Source organism: Thalassophryne amazonica, chromosome 13, assembly GCF_902500255.1.
Source record: "Thalassophryne amazonica chromosome 13, fThaAma1.1, whole genome shotgun sequence".
NCBI lineage: Eukaryota > Metazoa > Chordata > Actinopteri > Batrachoidiformes > Batrachoididae > Thalassophryne > Thalassophryne amazonica.
Genome location: NC_047115.1, coordinates 98,066,243 through 98,081,677, shown reverse-complemented (window position 1 = coordinate 98,081,677; position 15,435 = coordinate 98,066,243). Strand labels below are relative to the sequence as shown.

General features: G+C 42.1%; 1 protein-coding gene across 1 annotated transcript in view; it reads left to right on the top strand.

The window, feature by feature from the left end:
* Nucleotides 1-15,435, top strand: part of zswim8 (zinc finger, SWIM-type containing 8) — a 171,664-nt gene that overhangs the window by 70,952 nt on the left and 85,277 nt on the right. The window contains exons 11-12 of the mRNA XM_034184232.1: nucleotides 1,279-1,410; nucleotides 3,911-4,090. Of these exons, the coding sequence (XP_034040123.1) occupies nucleotides 1,279-1,410; nucleotides 3,911-4,090 (312 nt within the window). The remainder of the gene's footprint in view (nucleotides 1-1,278; nucleotides 1,411-3,910; nucleotides 4,091-15,435) is intronic.

The window sequence follows — 15,435 nt, the reverse complement described above, 5'->3', positions numbered from 1 at the left end:
CGACTGAAAGTGAAAGTCGCTGTTGTCACCGAGTGGCAATGTGTCTCCCTCCTCCGCTGCCTGCAGCAGCCTGTAAAGCACTGAGCAGAAGGATATCTACAATCCTCCTCACTCTGACTCACTCAGCCTACTGACCTCGTTTGCTGTGCTGTAATTAAATAGTCCCCACACTTTGAGAAGCCCTGGCCTTGAGAAGTTATTTTATTTTAATCAGTGATGGCCAATTTTAATGGCACAATAAATAAACAAACCAAGAATCAAGTTTATTTGTGGTTCTAAATATTTTTAAGGTGGTTTTACTCACTTTTTGCCTCTCCCACAATGTTTTTGTTTTCAAAACTTTATTTAAAAAGATATATTAACAAACATTAAATGAACAATTAATAGAAAGAAAATCAAAATAAAACAAATAATACAAAAGTAAATGGATTCTTTAACATTAATTCTCTTTAAAAAAAATCCCTTATAGAGTGTGACAGTTTTGGACAAGTTATTTTTTCTGGCAAAATATATTAAGGTTGAATAAAATTAAACAGGGCTTCATGCTGGAACTGTTGTGCTGCTCTTTGCAATTATTTTATTTTCCTGTTTCTATAATGTTACAATAATTTGTTGGTTTAAACAACAAGCAAATTTAGGTTTTGCATTTTGTTCCCATACTGTACCGAAAATTAACCGAACCGTGACCACAGAACCGAGGTACGTACCGAACCGTGATTTTTGTGTACATTACACCCCTACTCATTAATGTACCCAAATATTTCGTGTGAAAAGTGACTTGCCATTTCCTGTATTATTCTGTACCAAATATGCCAAAACCTTTTTATAGCTCATGTAAAAACACAATATATTGGGACGTCTGGGCGTCTGTAAGGCCTCAAACAAATTTCACTTTGTGTATCAGTTTTTACTTTGTGCTGAGGTTTGGGGATGGCGTGCTGATCCTGGGACAGTGAGTGGTGTTTTAATAATCTGAGGTCAGGCTAAAACTGTTAGATTATTCCTGTTACATACGTCACGCCGCTAAAAGAAGCTGTGTCAGGTCTAACAGATGTTTCGAGCAGGAGCGTTTCTGTGAAAACACTCACGGGATGAACGTGAAACCTCAAAACTGAAAATAAAATCAAGAAAAGGATGCGACTCCTTCAGTAATGGGTTCTGGCTCCGTGAAGCTGGCTGTAGAGTTAGCTCAGCGGTGCTTTGTGGTTTTGAAAACGTGTGGGTTTTGTGTCTGTGGCTGATATCTTGTATGAACTCTGTCCTCCTGTCTGTGTGTAGGTGCTCTTTGCGTGTGCAGAGGCGCTCCACGCACATGGCTACAGTAATGAGGCGTGCCGGCTGGCAGTGGAACTGGCCACAGACCTCTTGGCCAACCCTCCAGACCTGAAGGTGGAGCAACCCCAGACCAAGGTCAGAATTCACACAGGACGGACTCTCTGACCGTGAGCTCAATTCCATTACAAAACGATTAATGCTTCTTTTTTCATCCAAGATTTCTTTAACGTCTGTGTGACAACTTGGTGCTTTTCAAAGCAAAGTATTGTAATGATCCATAATGAATTTGCTTCCATGTTTACACCCGTGTTGCTCTCACTGTGGCTCCTCTCTTTCCTCTTCATTATCTGTTTTGTTTGGGTTCATTTCTTCATGAAGCACAGCCGTCTGGTTTCTTTCTTGGGTTTCCCTCACACCGTTGCGGGCTGTCACTCTGTCGTAGCTCTGTCAGCCGTGCTCCTCCGTGCCTCTCCTCTCGTCTCCCTCACTGCTTCAGTTAGTTTGTGGGTTTATCAGAAACTCGCTGTTTTGCTGACATGCATTCAGTTTGTGTGCACACGCTGTCTTTAGTTCTCACTCTGCTGTCTGCGTCTGTTAAAGTGAACTCCTGCTCTCTCAGCACCTCAGCTTCATATCAGTCCTCTCTTCTTACCTCCATTGCGCCTTATCTCCGCTGACGTGTGTGTGTGTATACTTTCCTTCGTTGCTTGGTTAGCCCGTGGAATTACATTTTTTTTGTTGCGTTTAACTGCAGCTAGTTTTGAATAAAGTGCGTACTTAAAGAGACATTTTTACGCATGTCCTGAGTGTTTTTACTCCCCGCCTTTTCCCTCAGTCCTCCAGGTTATTACCTTCGAGTGTTGGTCTCTAAGTGTTCACATAACACTCGGAGGAGTGTTCACCTAACCTGGCCTTGACCTTATGACTCAGATTCCGTCTCACCACCTTGAATACCGCTGCGCTGAGGTCAGCACTCGTTGGTTAAGTGATTATTTTCAGTGAGAACCTTCCAGTTCATGTCTCACGCTGCCCTTCCTGAGTTTCCTGCTTTCTTTTTAATCTGGACTCTGTGACATTCCGCTGTCTCCCGTTGTGAGTTTCCAGTGAGAAGTGCTAGTTTTTGTTCTTTGGTCTCTTGTCTTCTTTCGTTGCTGCCTTTAGGTTAGTATGCACTTGGTGTGATGTCACCCCGTCTGTGATTTCACATCTGTGAAAGGCTGCTTATGACACCAAGCCTCTGCTGCTGTCACAGAAAGACGTTTAGACAACACTGCCCTCTTGTGACCACATAGCACATCAAGTCCTTTGGGTAGATGGACAGTTGTCTTCTGTAGTTATTTCCCTGCCTGTTGTCCTTAGTGTTGGTCTTGGAAAGCTTCACTGACCTGGCCATGGGAATTAGCTTCTGGAATTTATCTTTCAGTCACAGAATCTGTAGCAGTATCAGTCTGCGTATTCAGTGTCACAGCACATCTATTAACGGTGGAAGCCCAGAGACAAGGGACCTTGAAGATTTAAAACCCATTAGAACCAGAACACGGGGAAGCCTAGTGACCACGAATAACATCAGAACCAGAATCATGAGGGAAAACATATTTTATTGTTAGGGGTCCGAGCCCCCAAAGATTATTATTATTCAGATTTGTTCTTTTTCTCCACCTAAAGTCTCTGGAAGTCAGAAACCGCAAGAGTTTGAAAAACCAAACTCAGCAAGTAGGTCTGAAATCCCCACCACTACTCAGCTTCAAAGAAATTACCATCTTCATCCTTATGGTGGCGCTATAATAACCACTTTTATGTTTTGGCTAATAACTTCTGAACCGTGAGTCGTACAATCAAACTTCTTTTTTTGTTGATTTCCTGGGTTCTTCTGCATCTATGTAGATAGGCCATGCTCATTTGCGCTTAGATCATTTTTCGGCCATGTTTAGGTTAAACCGGGAAACCAAGCGCACTAACCACTTAGCCACACAAATCTGAAGTGAAGTGAATCATGAAGTGATGTTTTCCCTTTGATCCTGAGTTTCTTGTGCGTTTTCCACGTGTTGGCGGTGAGTAAGAAGCTGGTCGCCCGCTCGCTTAATGTGAACTGATTTTACTTTGAAAAACATGGAAGTGAACGACTTAAAATGACAAGGAAACACTTAAATTCTGACCCAAGTGGTTCAGATGTTGTACTGGCTCAGTAATGTCTTCGTTCAATCGAACCAGTTTCATTCTCACTGATACGTGATGAAGCAGCACTGACATGCAGTTTGAAAATGGGTTATTTTACCTCGTATCATCTAGAACAGCATTGTTTTAATCTACACAGTTACGAATGACATATTTATTCTATTGAATTTTAATTGAATATTGTTCCATCAGTTTTCTGTTCATTACTGTGCACATAATTGTGTCCTCGCTGTGGTTTGACTTCTGTGTCATGAATGGAAAGTTGTTGTGATAGAAGTGAGCAGTGTTTTTCTGCTGCCTCGACCCTCACGCTGCATTTGTAACAATAACTTTTGTCACTGTGCACGCACGATTACGCCTGCACACGTCTGAACGATCTGAACTTTAGTTCTTCAGTTCTTAGCTCGCTCCAGATGTTGGTTTCCTGATTGTGTGGTCTTCTCTAACTTTCTGGGTTCAGGGTAAAAAGAGCAAAGTGTCGACCAGCCGTCAGACTCAAGTGGCCACAAACACACTGTCGAAGACGGCCTTCCTCCTCACTGTCCTCAGCGAGCGACTGGAGCTCCACAACCTGGCCTTCAGCACTGGAATGTTCTCACTGGAACTGCAGAGACCACCCGCATCAACCAAAGCTCTGGAGGTGACTCTCCGGACTTGTACCTCTCCTTCATTTCCTGTGATGTTACAGAAAACCATTAATTATCATATTTTATGTTAATCAGCTCACCTACATTTCACAGAATAAAGCTGTGATCAGTATGAAGCCTGTGCAACACACACAGCAATAAATCATCAACATTAAGTCATTATTTAAATGATCTGCCTTTAAAAATTGGAGAGGACCTTAGAAAAATGAACAGGGGCTCCATTTCTACTGGTGGTTGGCTCTCACTGCGGTATTGTATCACTTCCTGTTCCGGAGCACAGCGGTGTTTTTCTGTATCTGTTAGCTGTTTAATCTGCGCAGTTAGATTGATCTAGTTATCTAGATTACGATTTGTTTCCCAGTGTAATCTTTACGTGCCTTAACTAAAGCACTCATTCTGCTGAATCACCTCTAAATTATTTACACATTATTCACTTAGCGTGTTTTTAGGAATCCGCTAGCTTAGCGTAGCTACTAGCTCTTAGCCGATTTAGCATGGCGGCTTCTCCTGTCTCTCCCGCACTTTTCTGCTCTGGGTGTGAAATGTTTAGTTATTCCTCGGCCTCCTTTAGCAGTAATGGTACTTGTAATAAGTGTAGCTTATTCGTAGCTTTGGAGGCCAGGCTGGGCGAATTGGAGACTCGGCTCCGCACCGTGGAAAATTCTACAGCTAGCCAGGCCCCTGTAGTCGGTGCGGACCAAGGTAGCTTAGCCGCCGTTAGTTTCCCTCTGGCAGATCCCGAGCAGCCGGGAAAGCAGGCTGACTGGGTGACTGTGAGGAGGAAGCGTAGCCCTAAACAGAAGCCCCGTGTACACCGCCAACCCGTTCACATTTCTAACCGTTTTTCCCCACTCGACGACACACCCGCCGAGGATCAAACTCTGGTTATTGGCGACTCTGTTTTGAGAAATGTGAAGTTAGCGACACCAGCAACCATAGTCAATTGTCTTCCGGGGGCCAGAGCAGGCGACATTGAAGGAAATTTGAAACTGCTGGTTAAGGCTAAGCGTAAATTTGGTAAGATTGTAATTCACGTCGGCAGTAATGACACCCGGTTACGCCAATCGGGGGTCACTAAAATTAACATTAAATCGGTGTGTAACTTTGCAAAAACAATGTCGGACTCTGTAGTTTTCTCTGGGCCCCTCCCCAATCAGACCGGGAGTGACATGTTTAGCCGCATGTTCTCCTTGAATTGCTGGCTGTCTGAGTGGTGTCCAAAAAATGAGGTGGGCTTCATAGATAATTGGCAAAGCTTCTGGGGAAAACCTGGTCTTGTTAGGAGAGACGGCATCCATCCCACTTTGGATGGAGCAGCTCTCATTTCTAGAAATCTGGCTAATTTTCTTAAATCCTCCAAACCGTGACTATCCAGGGTTGGGACCAGGAAGCAGAGTTGTAGTCTTACACACCTCTCTGCAGCTTCTCTCCCCCTGCCATCCCCTCATTACCCCATCCCCGCAGAGACGGTGCCTGCTCCCAAACCACCAATAACCAGCAAAAATCTATTTAAGCATAAAAATTCAAAAAGAAAAAATAATATAGCACCTTCAACTGCACCACAGACTAAAACAGTTAAATGTGGTCTATTAAACATTAGGTCTCTCTCTTCTAAGTCCCTGTTGGTAAATGATATAATAATTGATCAACATATTGATTTATTCTGCCTAACAGAAACCTGGTTACAGCAGGATGAATATGTTAGTTTAAATGAGTCAACACCCCCGAGTCACACTAACTGTCAGAATGCTCGTAGCACGGGCCGGGGCGGTGGATTAGCAGCAATCTTCCATTCCAGCTTATTAATTAATCAAAAACCCAGACAGAGCTTTAATTCATTTGAAAGCTTGTCTCTTAGTCTTGTCCATCCAAATTGGAAGTCCCAAAAACCAGTTTTATTTGTTATTATCTATCGTCCACCTGGTCGTTACTGTGAGTTTCTCTGTGAATTTTCAGACCTTTTGTCTGACTTAGTGCTTAGCTCAGATAAGATAATTATAGTGGGCGATTTTAACATCCACACAGATGCTGAGAATGACAGCCTCAACACTGCATTTAATCTATTATTAGACTCTATTGGCTTTGCTCAAAAAGTAAATGAGTCCACCCACCACTTTAATCATATCTTAGATCTTGTTCTGACTTATGGTATGGAAATAGAAGACTTAACAGTATTCCCTGAAAACTCCCTTCTGTCTGATCATTTTTTAATAACATTTACATTTACTCTGATGGACTACCCAGCAGTAGGGAATAAGTTTCATTACACTAGAAGTCTTTCAGAAAGCGCTGTAACTAGGTTTAAGGATATGATTCCTTCTTTATGTTCTCTAATGCCATATAACAACACAGTGCAGAGTAGCTACCTAAACTCTGTAAGGGAGATAGAGTATCTCGTCAATAGTTTTACATCCTCATTGAAGACAACTTTGAATGCTGTAGCTCCTCTGAAAAAGAGAGCTTTAAATCAGAAGTGTCTGACTCCATGGTATAACTCTCAAACTCGTAGCTTAAAGCAGATAACCCGTAAGTTGGAGAGGAAATGGCGTCTCACTAATTTAGAAGATCTTCACTTAGCCTGGAAAAAGAGTCTGTTGCTCTATAAAAAAGCCCTCCGTAAAGCTAGGACATCTTTCTACTCATCACTAATTGAAGAAAATAAGAACAACCCCAGGTTTCTTTTCAGCACTGTAGCCAGGCTGACAAAGAGTCAGAGCTCTATTGAGCTGAGTATTCCATTATCTTTAACTAGTAATGAGTTCATGACTTTCTTTGCTAACAAAATTTTAACTATTAGAGAAAAAATTACTCATAACCATCCCAAAGACGTATCGTTATCTTTGGCTGCTTTCAGTGATGCCGGTATTTGGTTAGACTCTTTCTCTCTGATTGTTCTGTCTGAGTTATTTTCATTAGTTACTTCATCCAAACCATCAACATGTTTATTAGACCCCATTCCTACCAGGCTGCTCAAGGAAGCCCTACCATTATTTAATGCTTCGATCTTAAATATGATCAATCTATCTTTGTTAGTTGGCTATGTACCACAGGCTTTTAAGGTGGCAGTAATTAAACCATTACTTAAAAAGCCATCACTTGACCCAGCTATCTTAGCTAATTATAGGCCAATCTCCAACCTTCCTTTTCTCTCAAAAATTCTTGAAAGGGTAGTTGTAAAACAGCTAACTGATCATCTGCAGAGGAATGGTCTATTTGAAGAGTTTCAGTCAGGTTTTAGAATTCATCATAGTACAGAAACAGCATTAGTGAAGGTTACAAATGATCTTCTTATGGCCTCGGACAGTGGACTCATCTCTGTGCTTGTTCTGTTAGACCTCGGTGCTGCTTTTGATACTGTTGACCATAAAATTTTATTACAGAGATTAGAGCATGCCATAGGTATTAAAGGCACTGCGCTGCGGTGGTTTGAATCATATTTGTCTAATAGATTACAATTTGTTCATGTAAATGGGGAATCTTCTTCACAGACTAAAGTTAATTATGGAGTTCCACAAGGTTCTGTGCTAGGACCAATTTTATTCACTTTATATATGCTTCCCTTAGGCAGTATTATTAGACGGTATTGCTTAAATTTTCATTGTTACGCAGATGATACCCAGCTTTATCTATCCATGAAGCCAGAGGACACACACCAATTAGCTAAACTGCAGGATTGTCTTACAGACATAAAGACATGGATGACCTCTAATTTCCTGCTTTTAAACTCAGATAAAACTGAAGTTATTGTACTTGGCCCCACAAATCTTAGAAACATGGTGTCTAACCAGATCCTTACTCTGGATGGCATTACCCTGACCTCTAGTAATACTGTGAGAAATCTTGGAGTCATTTTTGATCAGGATATGTCATTCAAAGCGCATATTAAACAAATATGTAGGACTGCTTTTTTGCATTTACGCAATATCTCTAAAATCAGAAAGGTCTTGTCTCAGAGTGATGCTGAAAAACTAATTCATGCATTTATTTCCTCTAGGCTGGACTATTGTAATTCATTATTATCAGGTTGTCCTAAAAGTTCCCTAAAAAGCCTTCAGTTAATTCAAAATGCTGCAGCTAGAGTGCTGACGGGGACTAGAAGGAGAGAGCATATCTCACCCATATTGGCCTCTCTTCATTGGCTTCCTGTTAATTCTAGAATAGAATTTAAAATTATTCTTCTTACTTATAAGGTTTTGAATAATCAGGTCCCATCTTATCTTAGGGACCTCGTAGTACCATATCACCCCAATAGAGCGCTTCGCTCTCAGACTGCAGGCTTACTTGTAGTTCCTAGGGTTTGTAAGAGTAGAATGGGAGGCAGAGCCTTCAGCTTTCAGGCTCCTCTCCTGTGGAACCAGCTCCCAATTCGGATCAGGGAGACAGACACCCTCTCTACTTTTAAGATTAGGCTTAAAACTTTCCTTTTTGCTAAAGCTTATAGTTAGGGCTGGATCAGGTGACCCTGAACCATCCCTTAGTTATGCTGCTATAGACGTAGACTGCTGGGGGGTTCCCATGATGCACTGTTTCTTTCTCTTTTTGCTCTGTATGCACCACTCTGCATTTAATCATTAGTGATCGATCTCTGCTCCCCTCCACAGCATATCTTTTTCCTGGTTCTCTCCCTCAGCCCCAACCAGTCCCAGCAGAAGACTGCCCCTCCCTGAGCCTGGTTCTGCTGGAGGTTTCTTCCTGTTAAAAGGGAGTTTTTCCTTCCCACTGTAGCCAAGTGCTTGCTCACAGGGGGTCGTTTTGACCGTTGGGGTTTTACATCATTATTGTATGGCCTTGCCTTACAATATAAAGCGCCTTGGGGCAACTGTTTGTTGTGATTTGGCGCTATATAAAAAAAAAATTGATTGATTGATTGATTGATTTCTCATGCAAACAATAATCTCGTGCTCCAGGACAGCGTGCAAAGAATTGGACTGAATGCCATGACAGACTCTAGCGTGTGTAGATGTTTAAAGACGATGTAACCGCAAAATAAAATGTGTCTCAGCCTTTATCTACAAACACAGTAAAGAAATAATCCCGTTCAGCCCCGTCACATACTTTTCTGTTTCACTGCTTCAGGGTTGTTGTAGTTTTGAAATAAATAATGTTTAAAAGCATTTGGATGTGATAGATTAACTGGCAACCCTTTAAAATTCAAGGTTATTCATCTAAAGTTATAGTTTTGAGACTATTTTCCAATCGATGCTCCAGAGCTCAAGCAAAAGCTTTGAGTGCCAGTGAGTGATGGTGAGCGGTCCGTCAGCGTGACAGAGATGATCTTTGTTTGTAACCACAGACTTCCAGAAGCTTGTCTTAAAGCAGGAGAGTTCAGGTCAGGGTTCGGGTTCCCATGGTGCACAGATCTGTTGCAGACGGAATGGAACAGTGGGGCCAGTTGAGCCTAAAACCTTTTTATGAAATCAGCTGGAAAACCGTCAGGACCAAGAGCTTTATTATTTTGCATGCTTTTCATAGCAAGGATGCTTTATTATACAGCTAACGGTGTAACAAGTTCCTCAGGAATATCTGGACTCATGACAGGAAGTTGGGACAGCCTTAAAAAATGAGTTGATTTCAGTTTTATCCAACAGGGATTCAGATTTTTATGGAGAAGAATAAAATGAACAATGACTAAATGGTGGTTCGTCCATGTGCAAAGTGGCTGATGAATCTGTTGTCTGAGGGATGATGTGTGAGGCAAAGTGGTGACGTGATTGGTGAGTTGGGTTCTTTTATCGCCATGTTTCTAAAATGAAGAATGTGAGCGCATAAGAAGTCACTGTGCATTAGAGGTGAAATGAGGTCAGACTGTGCTTCCAACTCGACACGTTTACGTAACTCTGAGGAAGGACAAGTGATGAACTGTTGGTCCACTTTGTTTATGTTGATACAGAGTTCCTACAGTTTAGCTCCGTGGATTTTATTTTGAGATCATTTGACCCTACAGATCCCACAGCAGCGAGGGGAAAAAAATAGGCTCCATTTCATTTTGATTAAGGGCAATTAAAAAACATTTCAGGTGAAACTAAAGCCAATGAGTTAACCTTCATAGTGCTGAGTACCAGGGTTATCGTGAAACTGATTATTCAGTTAAAGAGGGACAATCTTTAACCGTTAATACTTTGATCCATTAAGATGGTCGTCCAACTCCTAAACCACAGAGTCACCTGGAATCAAACCCTGGTCTACATGCTAGTAGTCCAACTCCTAAACCACAGAGACAACTGGAATCAAACCCTGGTCTATATGTTGGTAGTCCAACTCCTAAACCACAGAGACAACTGGAATCAAACCCTGGTCTGTATGTTGTTAGTCCAACTATTAAACCACAGAGACACCTGGAATCAAACCCTGGTCAATATGCTGGTAGTCCAACTCCTAAACCACAGAGACACCTGGTGTCAAACCCTGGTCTATATGTTGTTAGTGCACCCACTAAACCACAGAGACACCTGGAATCAAACCCTGGTCTATATGTTGTTAGTCCAACTATTAAACCACAGAGACACCTGGAATCAAACCCTGGTCAATATGCTGGTAGTCCAACTCCTAAACCACAGAGACACCTGGTGTCAAACCCTGGTCTGTATGTTGTTAGTCCAACCACTAAACCACAGTCACCTGGTGTCAAACCCTGGTCTTTATGTTGTTAGTCCAACCACTAAACCACAGTCACCTGGTGTCAAACCCTGGTCTATATGTTGTTAGTCCAACTCCTATACCACAGAGTCACCTGGAATCAAACCCTGGTCTATATGTTGTTAGTCCAACTCCTAAACCACAGAGTCACCTGGAATCGAACCCTGGTCAATATGCTGGTAGTCCAACTACTAAACCAGAGAGACACCTGGTGTCAAACCCTGGTCTATATGTTGTTAGTCCAACCACTAAACCACAGAGTCACCTGGAATCGAACCCTGGTCAATATGCTGGTAGTCCAACTACTAAACCACAGTCACCTGGAATCAAATCCTTGTCTATATGTTGTTAGTCCAACTACTAAACCACAGAGACTTCTGGAATCAAACCCTGGTCTATATGTTGTTAGTCCAACTACTAAACCACAGAGTCACCTGGAATCAAACCCTGGTCTATATGTTGTTAGTCCAACCACTAAACCACAGAGACACCTGGAATCAAACCCTGGTCTATATGTTGTTAGTCCAACTCCTAAACCACAGAGACACCTGGTGTCAAACCCTGGTCTATATGTTGTTAGTCCAACTACTAAACCACAGAGTCACCTGGAATCAAACCCTGGTCTATATGTTGGTAGTCCAACTACTAAACCACAGAGACACCTGGAATCAAACCCTGGTCAATATGCTGGTAGTCCAACTACTAAACCACAGTCACCTGGAATCAAACCCTGGTCTATATGTTGGGAGTCCAACTACTAACCCACAGAGACACCTGGAATCAAACCCTGGTCTATATGTTGGGAGTCCAACTACTAACCCACAGAGACACCTGGAATCAAACCCTGGTCAATATGCTGGTAGTCCAACTCCTAAACCACAGAGTTACCTGGTGTCAAACCCTGGTCCATACCTTTGACCCACCGAGGCTGGACTGTAGGGGTCATTTTGCTTCCTTTCGTAGTTCTGATTAGGTCAAAATTGCCTGCAGGCCCAGTGGACTAACAGGTCATTGCTGAAAATGAGAATTGGTTCCCAAGTGAAGTTCCCAGGTTAAATAATGTGTTTTGTTCTTTTAAAAAGGTGTAATTCGTAAATAATTTCATACTTTAAAGAAAACCACCTTGAACTAAAGCTGAATGTTTACACTCTAACAGCATCTTTTACATAATTTGTGATTTGACTTTTTCTTTTTGCAACATTTAGAGTTTAGACTTTTATTCTGAACCGATAATTGTTGATTTTGTGTGCGTTTCTTCAGTATTATTGTCTGCATGTACGGCGGCTTAATGCCTCATTAACAGTGTTACAGACACCTTCCGGTGTACTTGCTTTAGAAATGGTAATAAGAAGTTAAATTTTGATGGTACTTTTGAAGGAAATCCAGGCTGTCTTTACAGCAAATAAACAGTCAAAGGTTTATCACCAAAAGCCAATTTCACCATTTCACTGTGCTTCAAAGATGCCCAGAGACGGGCTGTTGTGGATCTCATGAAGAACCAAGTCTTAGGAGTAGATTTTATTCTACATTACCAAATATTGACAAGGTTTGACCAGTTATTGCTTATTTTTTTTATTTTTTGTTGTTTTTGAAATAGGAATGACATTTTGTACTTGATATCACATATGAATCCATTGACCCCCAAAACATAGAAATGCATGTATGATGAGACCATTTCTGACGTTTTGTGAGAAGGTTTGGCTATGAGCACATTTAACACAAATGTTCCTCTGTTGCCTGTGTTCTTGCCCTGGGGGTTGGTAAAGTTAGACCTTACTTGTGTGAAGCACCTTAAGGCAGTTTTGTTGTGATTTGGTGCTATATAAAATTAAATAAATTGAAATTAAATTTAATTCAATTCAGTTTATTTACTTAGCCCTTCGCCTTCCCCTCCGCCTCGCTACTAAAAGAGAATTGAGACACCCCTCCGTCTCTCGTGCCCGCGCAAAACGGAGGGGAAGGGGTAAGGGGAAGGGCCAAGGGGTAGAATTGAGACTCAGCCCTGGTGTCAAACCCTGGTCTATATGTTGTTAGTCCAACCACTAAACCACAGAGTCACCTGGAATCAAACCCTGGTCTATATGTTGTTAGTCCAACCCCTAAACCACAGAGTCACCTGGAATCAAACCCTGGTCTATATGTTGTTAGTCCAACTACTAAACCACAGAGACACCTGGAATTAAACCCTGGTCTATATGTTGTTAGTCCAACTCCTAAACCATAGAGTCACCTGGAATCGAACCCTGGTCAATATGCTGGTAAGTCCAACTACTAAACCACAGAGTCACCTGGAATCAAACCCTGGTCTATATGCTGGTAGTCCAACTCCTAAACCACAGAGTCACCTGGAATCAAACCCTGGTCTATATGTTGTTAGTCCAACTCCTAAACCACAGTCACCTGGAATCGAACCCTGGTCAATATGCTGGTAGTCCAACTACTAAACCACGGAGACACCTGGTGTCAAACCCTGGTCTATATGTTGTTAGTCCAACTACTAAACCACAGAGACCTCTGGAATCAAACCCTGGTCTATATGTTGTTAGTCCAACTACTAAACCACAGAGTCACCTGGAATCAAACCCTGGTCTATATGTTGTTAGTCCAACTACTAAACCACAGAGTCACCTGGAATCAAACCCTGGTCTATATGTTGTTAGTCCAACTACTAAACCACAGAGTCACCTGGAATCAAACCCTGGTCAATATGCTGGTAGTCCAACTACTAAACCACAGTCACCTGGAATCAAACCCTGGTCTATATGTTGTTAGTCCAACTACTAAACCACAGAGACTTCTGGAATCAAACCCTGGTCTATATGTTGTTAGTCCAACTACTAAACCACAGAGTCACCTGGAATCAAACCCTGGTCTATATGTTGTTAGTCCAACTACTAAACCACAGAGTCACCTGGAATCAAACCCTGGTCTATATGTTGTTAGTCCAACTACTAAACCACAGAGACTTCTGGAATCAAACCCTGGTCTATATGTTGTTAGTCCAACCACTAAACCACAGAGTCACCTGGAATCAAACCCTGGTCTATATGTTGGTAGTCCAACTACTAAACCACAGAGTCACCTGGAATCAAACCCTGGTCTATATGTTGGTAGTCCAACCACTAAACCACAGAGTCACCTGGAATCAAACCCTGGTCAATATGCTGGTAGTCCAACTACTAAACCACAGTCACCTGGAATCAAACCCTGGTCTATATGTTGGTAGTCCAGCTACTAAACCACAGAGACAACTGGAATCAAACCCTGGTCAATATGCTGGTAGTCCAACTACTAAACCACAGAGTCACCTGGTGTCAAACCCTGGTCTATATGTTGTTAGTCCAACTACTAAACCACAGAGACTTCTGGAATCAAACCCTGGTCTATATGTTGTTAGTCCAACTACTAAACCACAGAGACACCTGGAATCAAACCCTGGTCTATATGTTGTTAGTCCAACTACTAAACCACAGAGACCTCTGGAATCAAACCCTGGTCTATATGTTGTTAGTCCAACTACTAAACCACAGAGTCACCTGGAATCAAACCCTGGTCTATATGTTGTTAGTCCAACTACTAAACCACAGAGTCACCTGGAATCAAACCCTGGTCTATATGTTGTTAGTCCAACTACTAAACCACAGAGACACCTGGAATCAAACCCTGGTCTATATGTTGTTAGTCCAACCACTAAACCACAGAGTCACCTGGAATCGAACCCTGGTCAATATGCTGGTAGTCCAACTACTAAACCACAGTCACCTGGAATCAAACCTTGGTCTATATGTTGTTAGTCTAACTACTAAACCACAGAGTCACCTGGAATCAAACCCTGGTCTATATGTTGTTAGTCCAACTACTAAACCACAGAGACTTCTGGAATCAAACCCTGGTCTATATGTTGTTAGTCCAACTACTAAACCACAGAGTCACCTGGAATCAAACCCTGGTCTATATGTTGTTAGTCCAACTACTAAACCACAGAGTCACCTGGAATCAAACCCTGGTCTATATGTTGTTAGTCCAACTACTAAACCACAGAGACTTCTGGAATCAAACCCTGGTCTATATGTTGTTAGTCCAACCACTAAACCACAGAGTCACCTGGAATCAAACCCTGGTCAATATGCTGGTAGTCCAACTACTAAACCACAGTCACCTGGAATCAAACCCTGGTCTATATGTTGTTAGTCCAACTACTAAACCACAGAGTCACCTGGAATCAAACCCTGGTCTATATGTTGTTAGTCCAACTACTAAACCACAGAGTCACCTGGAATCAAACCCTGGTCTATATGTTGTTAGTCCAACTACTAAACCACAGAGCACCTGGAATCAAACCCTGGTCTATATGTTGTTAGTCCAACTACTAAACCACAGAGTCACCTGGAATCAAACCCTGGTCTATATGTTGTTAGTCCAACTACTAAACCACAGAGTCACCTGGAATCAAACCCTGGTCTATATGTTGTTAGTCCAACTACTAAACCACAGACACCTGGAATCAAACCCTGGCGTATATGTTGTTAGTCCAACTACTAAACCACAGACACCTGGAATCAAACCCTGGTCTATATGTTGGTAGTCCAACCACTAAACCACAGACACCTGGAATCAAACCCTGGTCTATATGTTGGTAGTCCACCACTAAACCACAGAGTCACCTGGAATCAAACCCTGGTCATATGCTGGTAGTCCACAC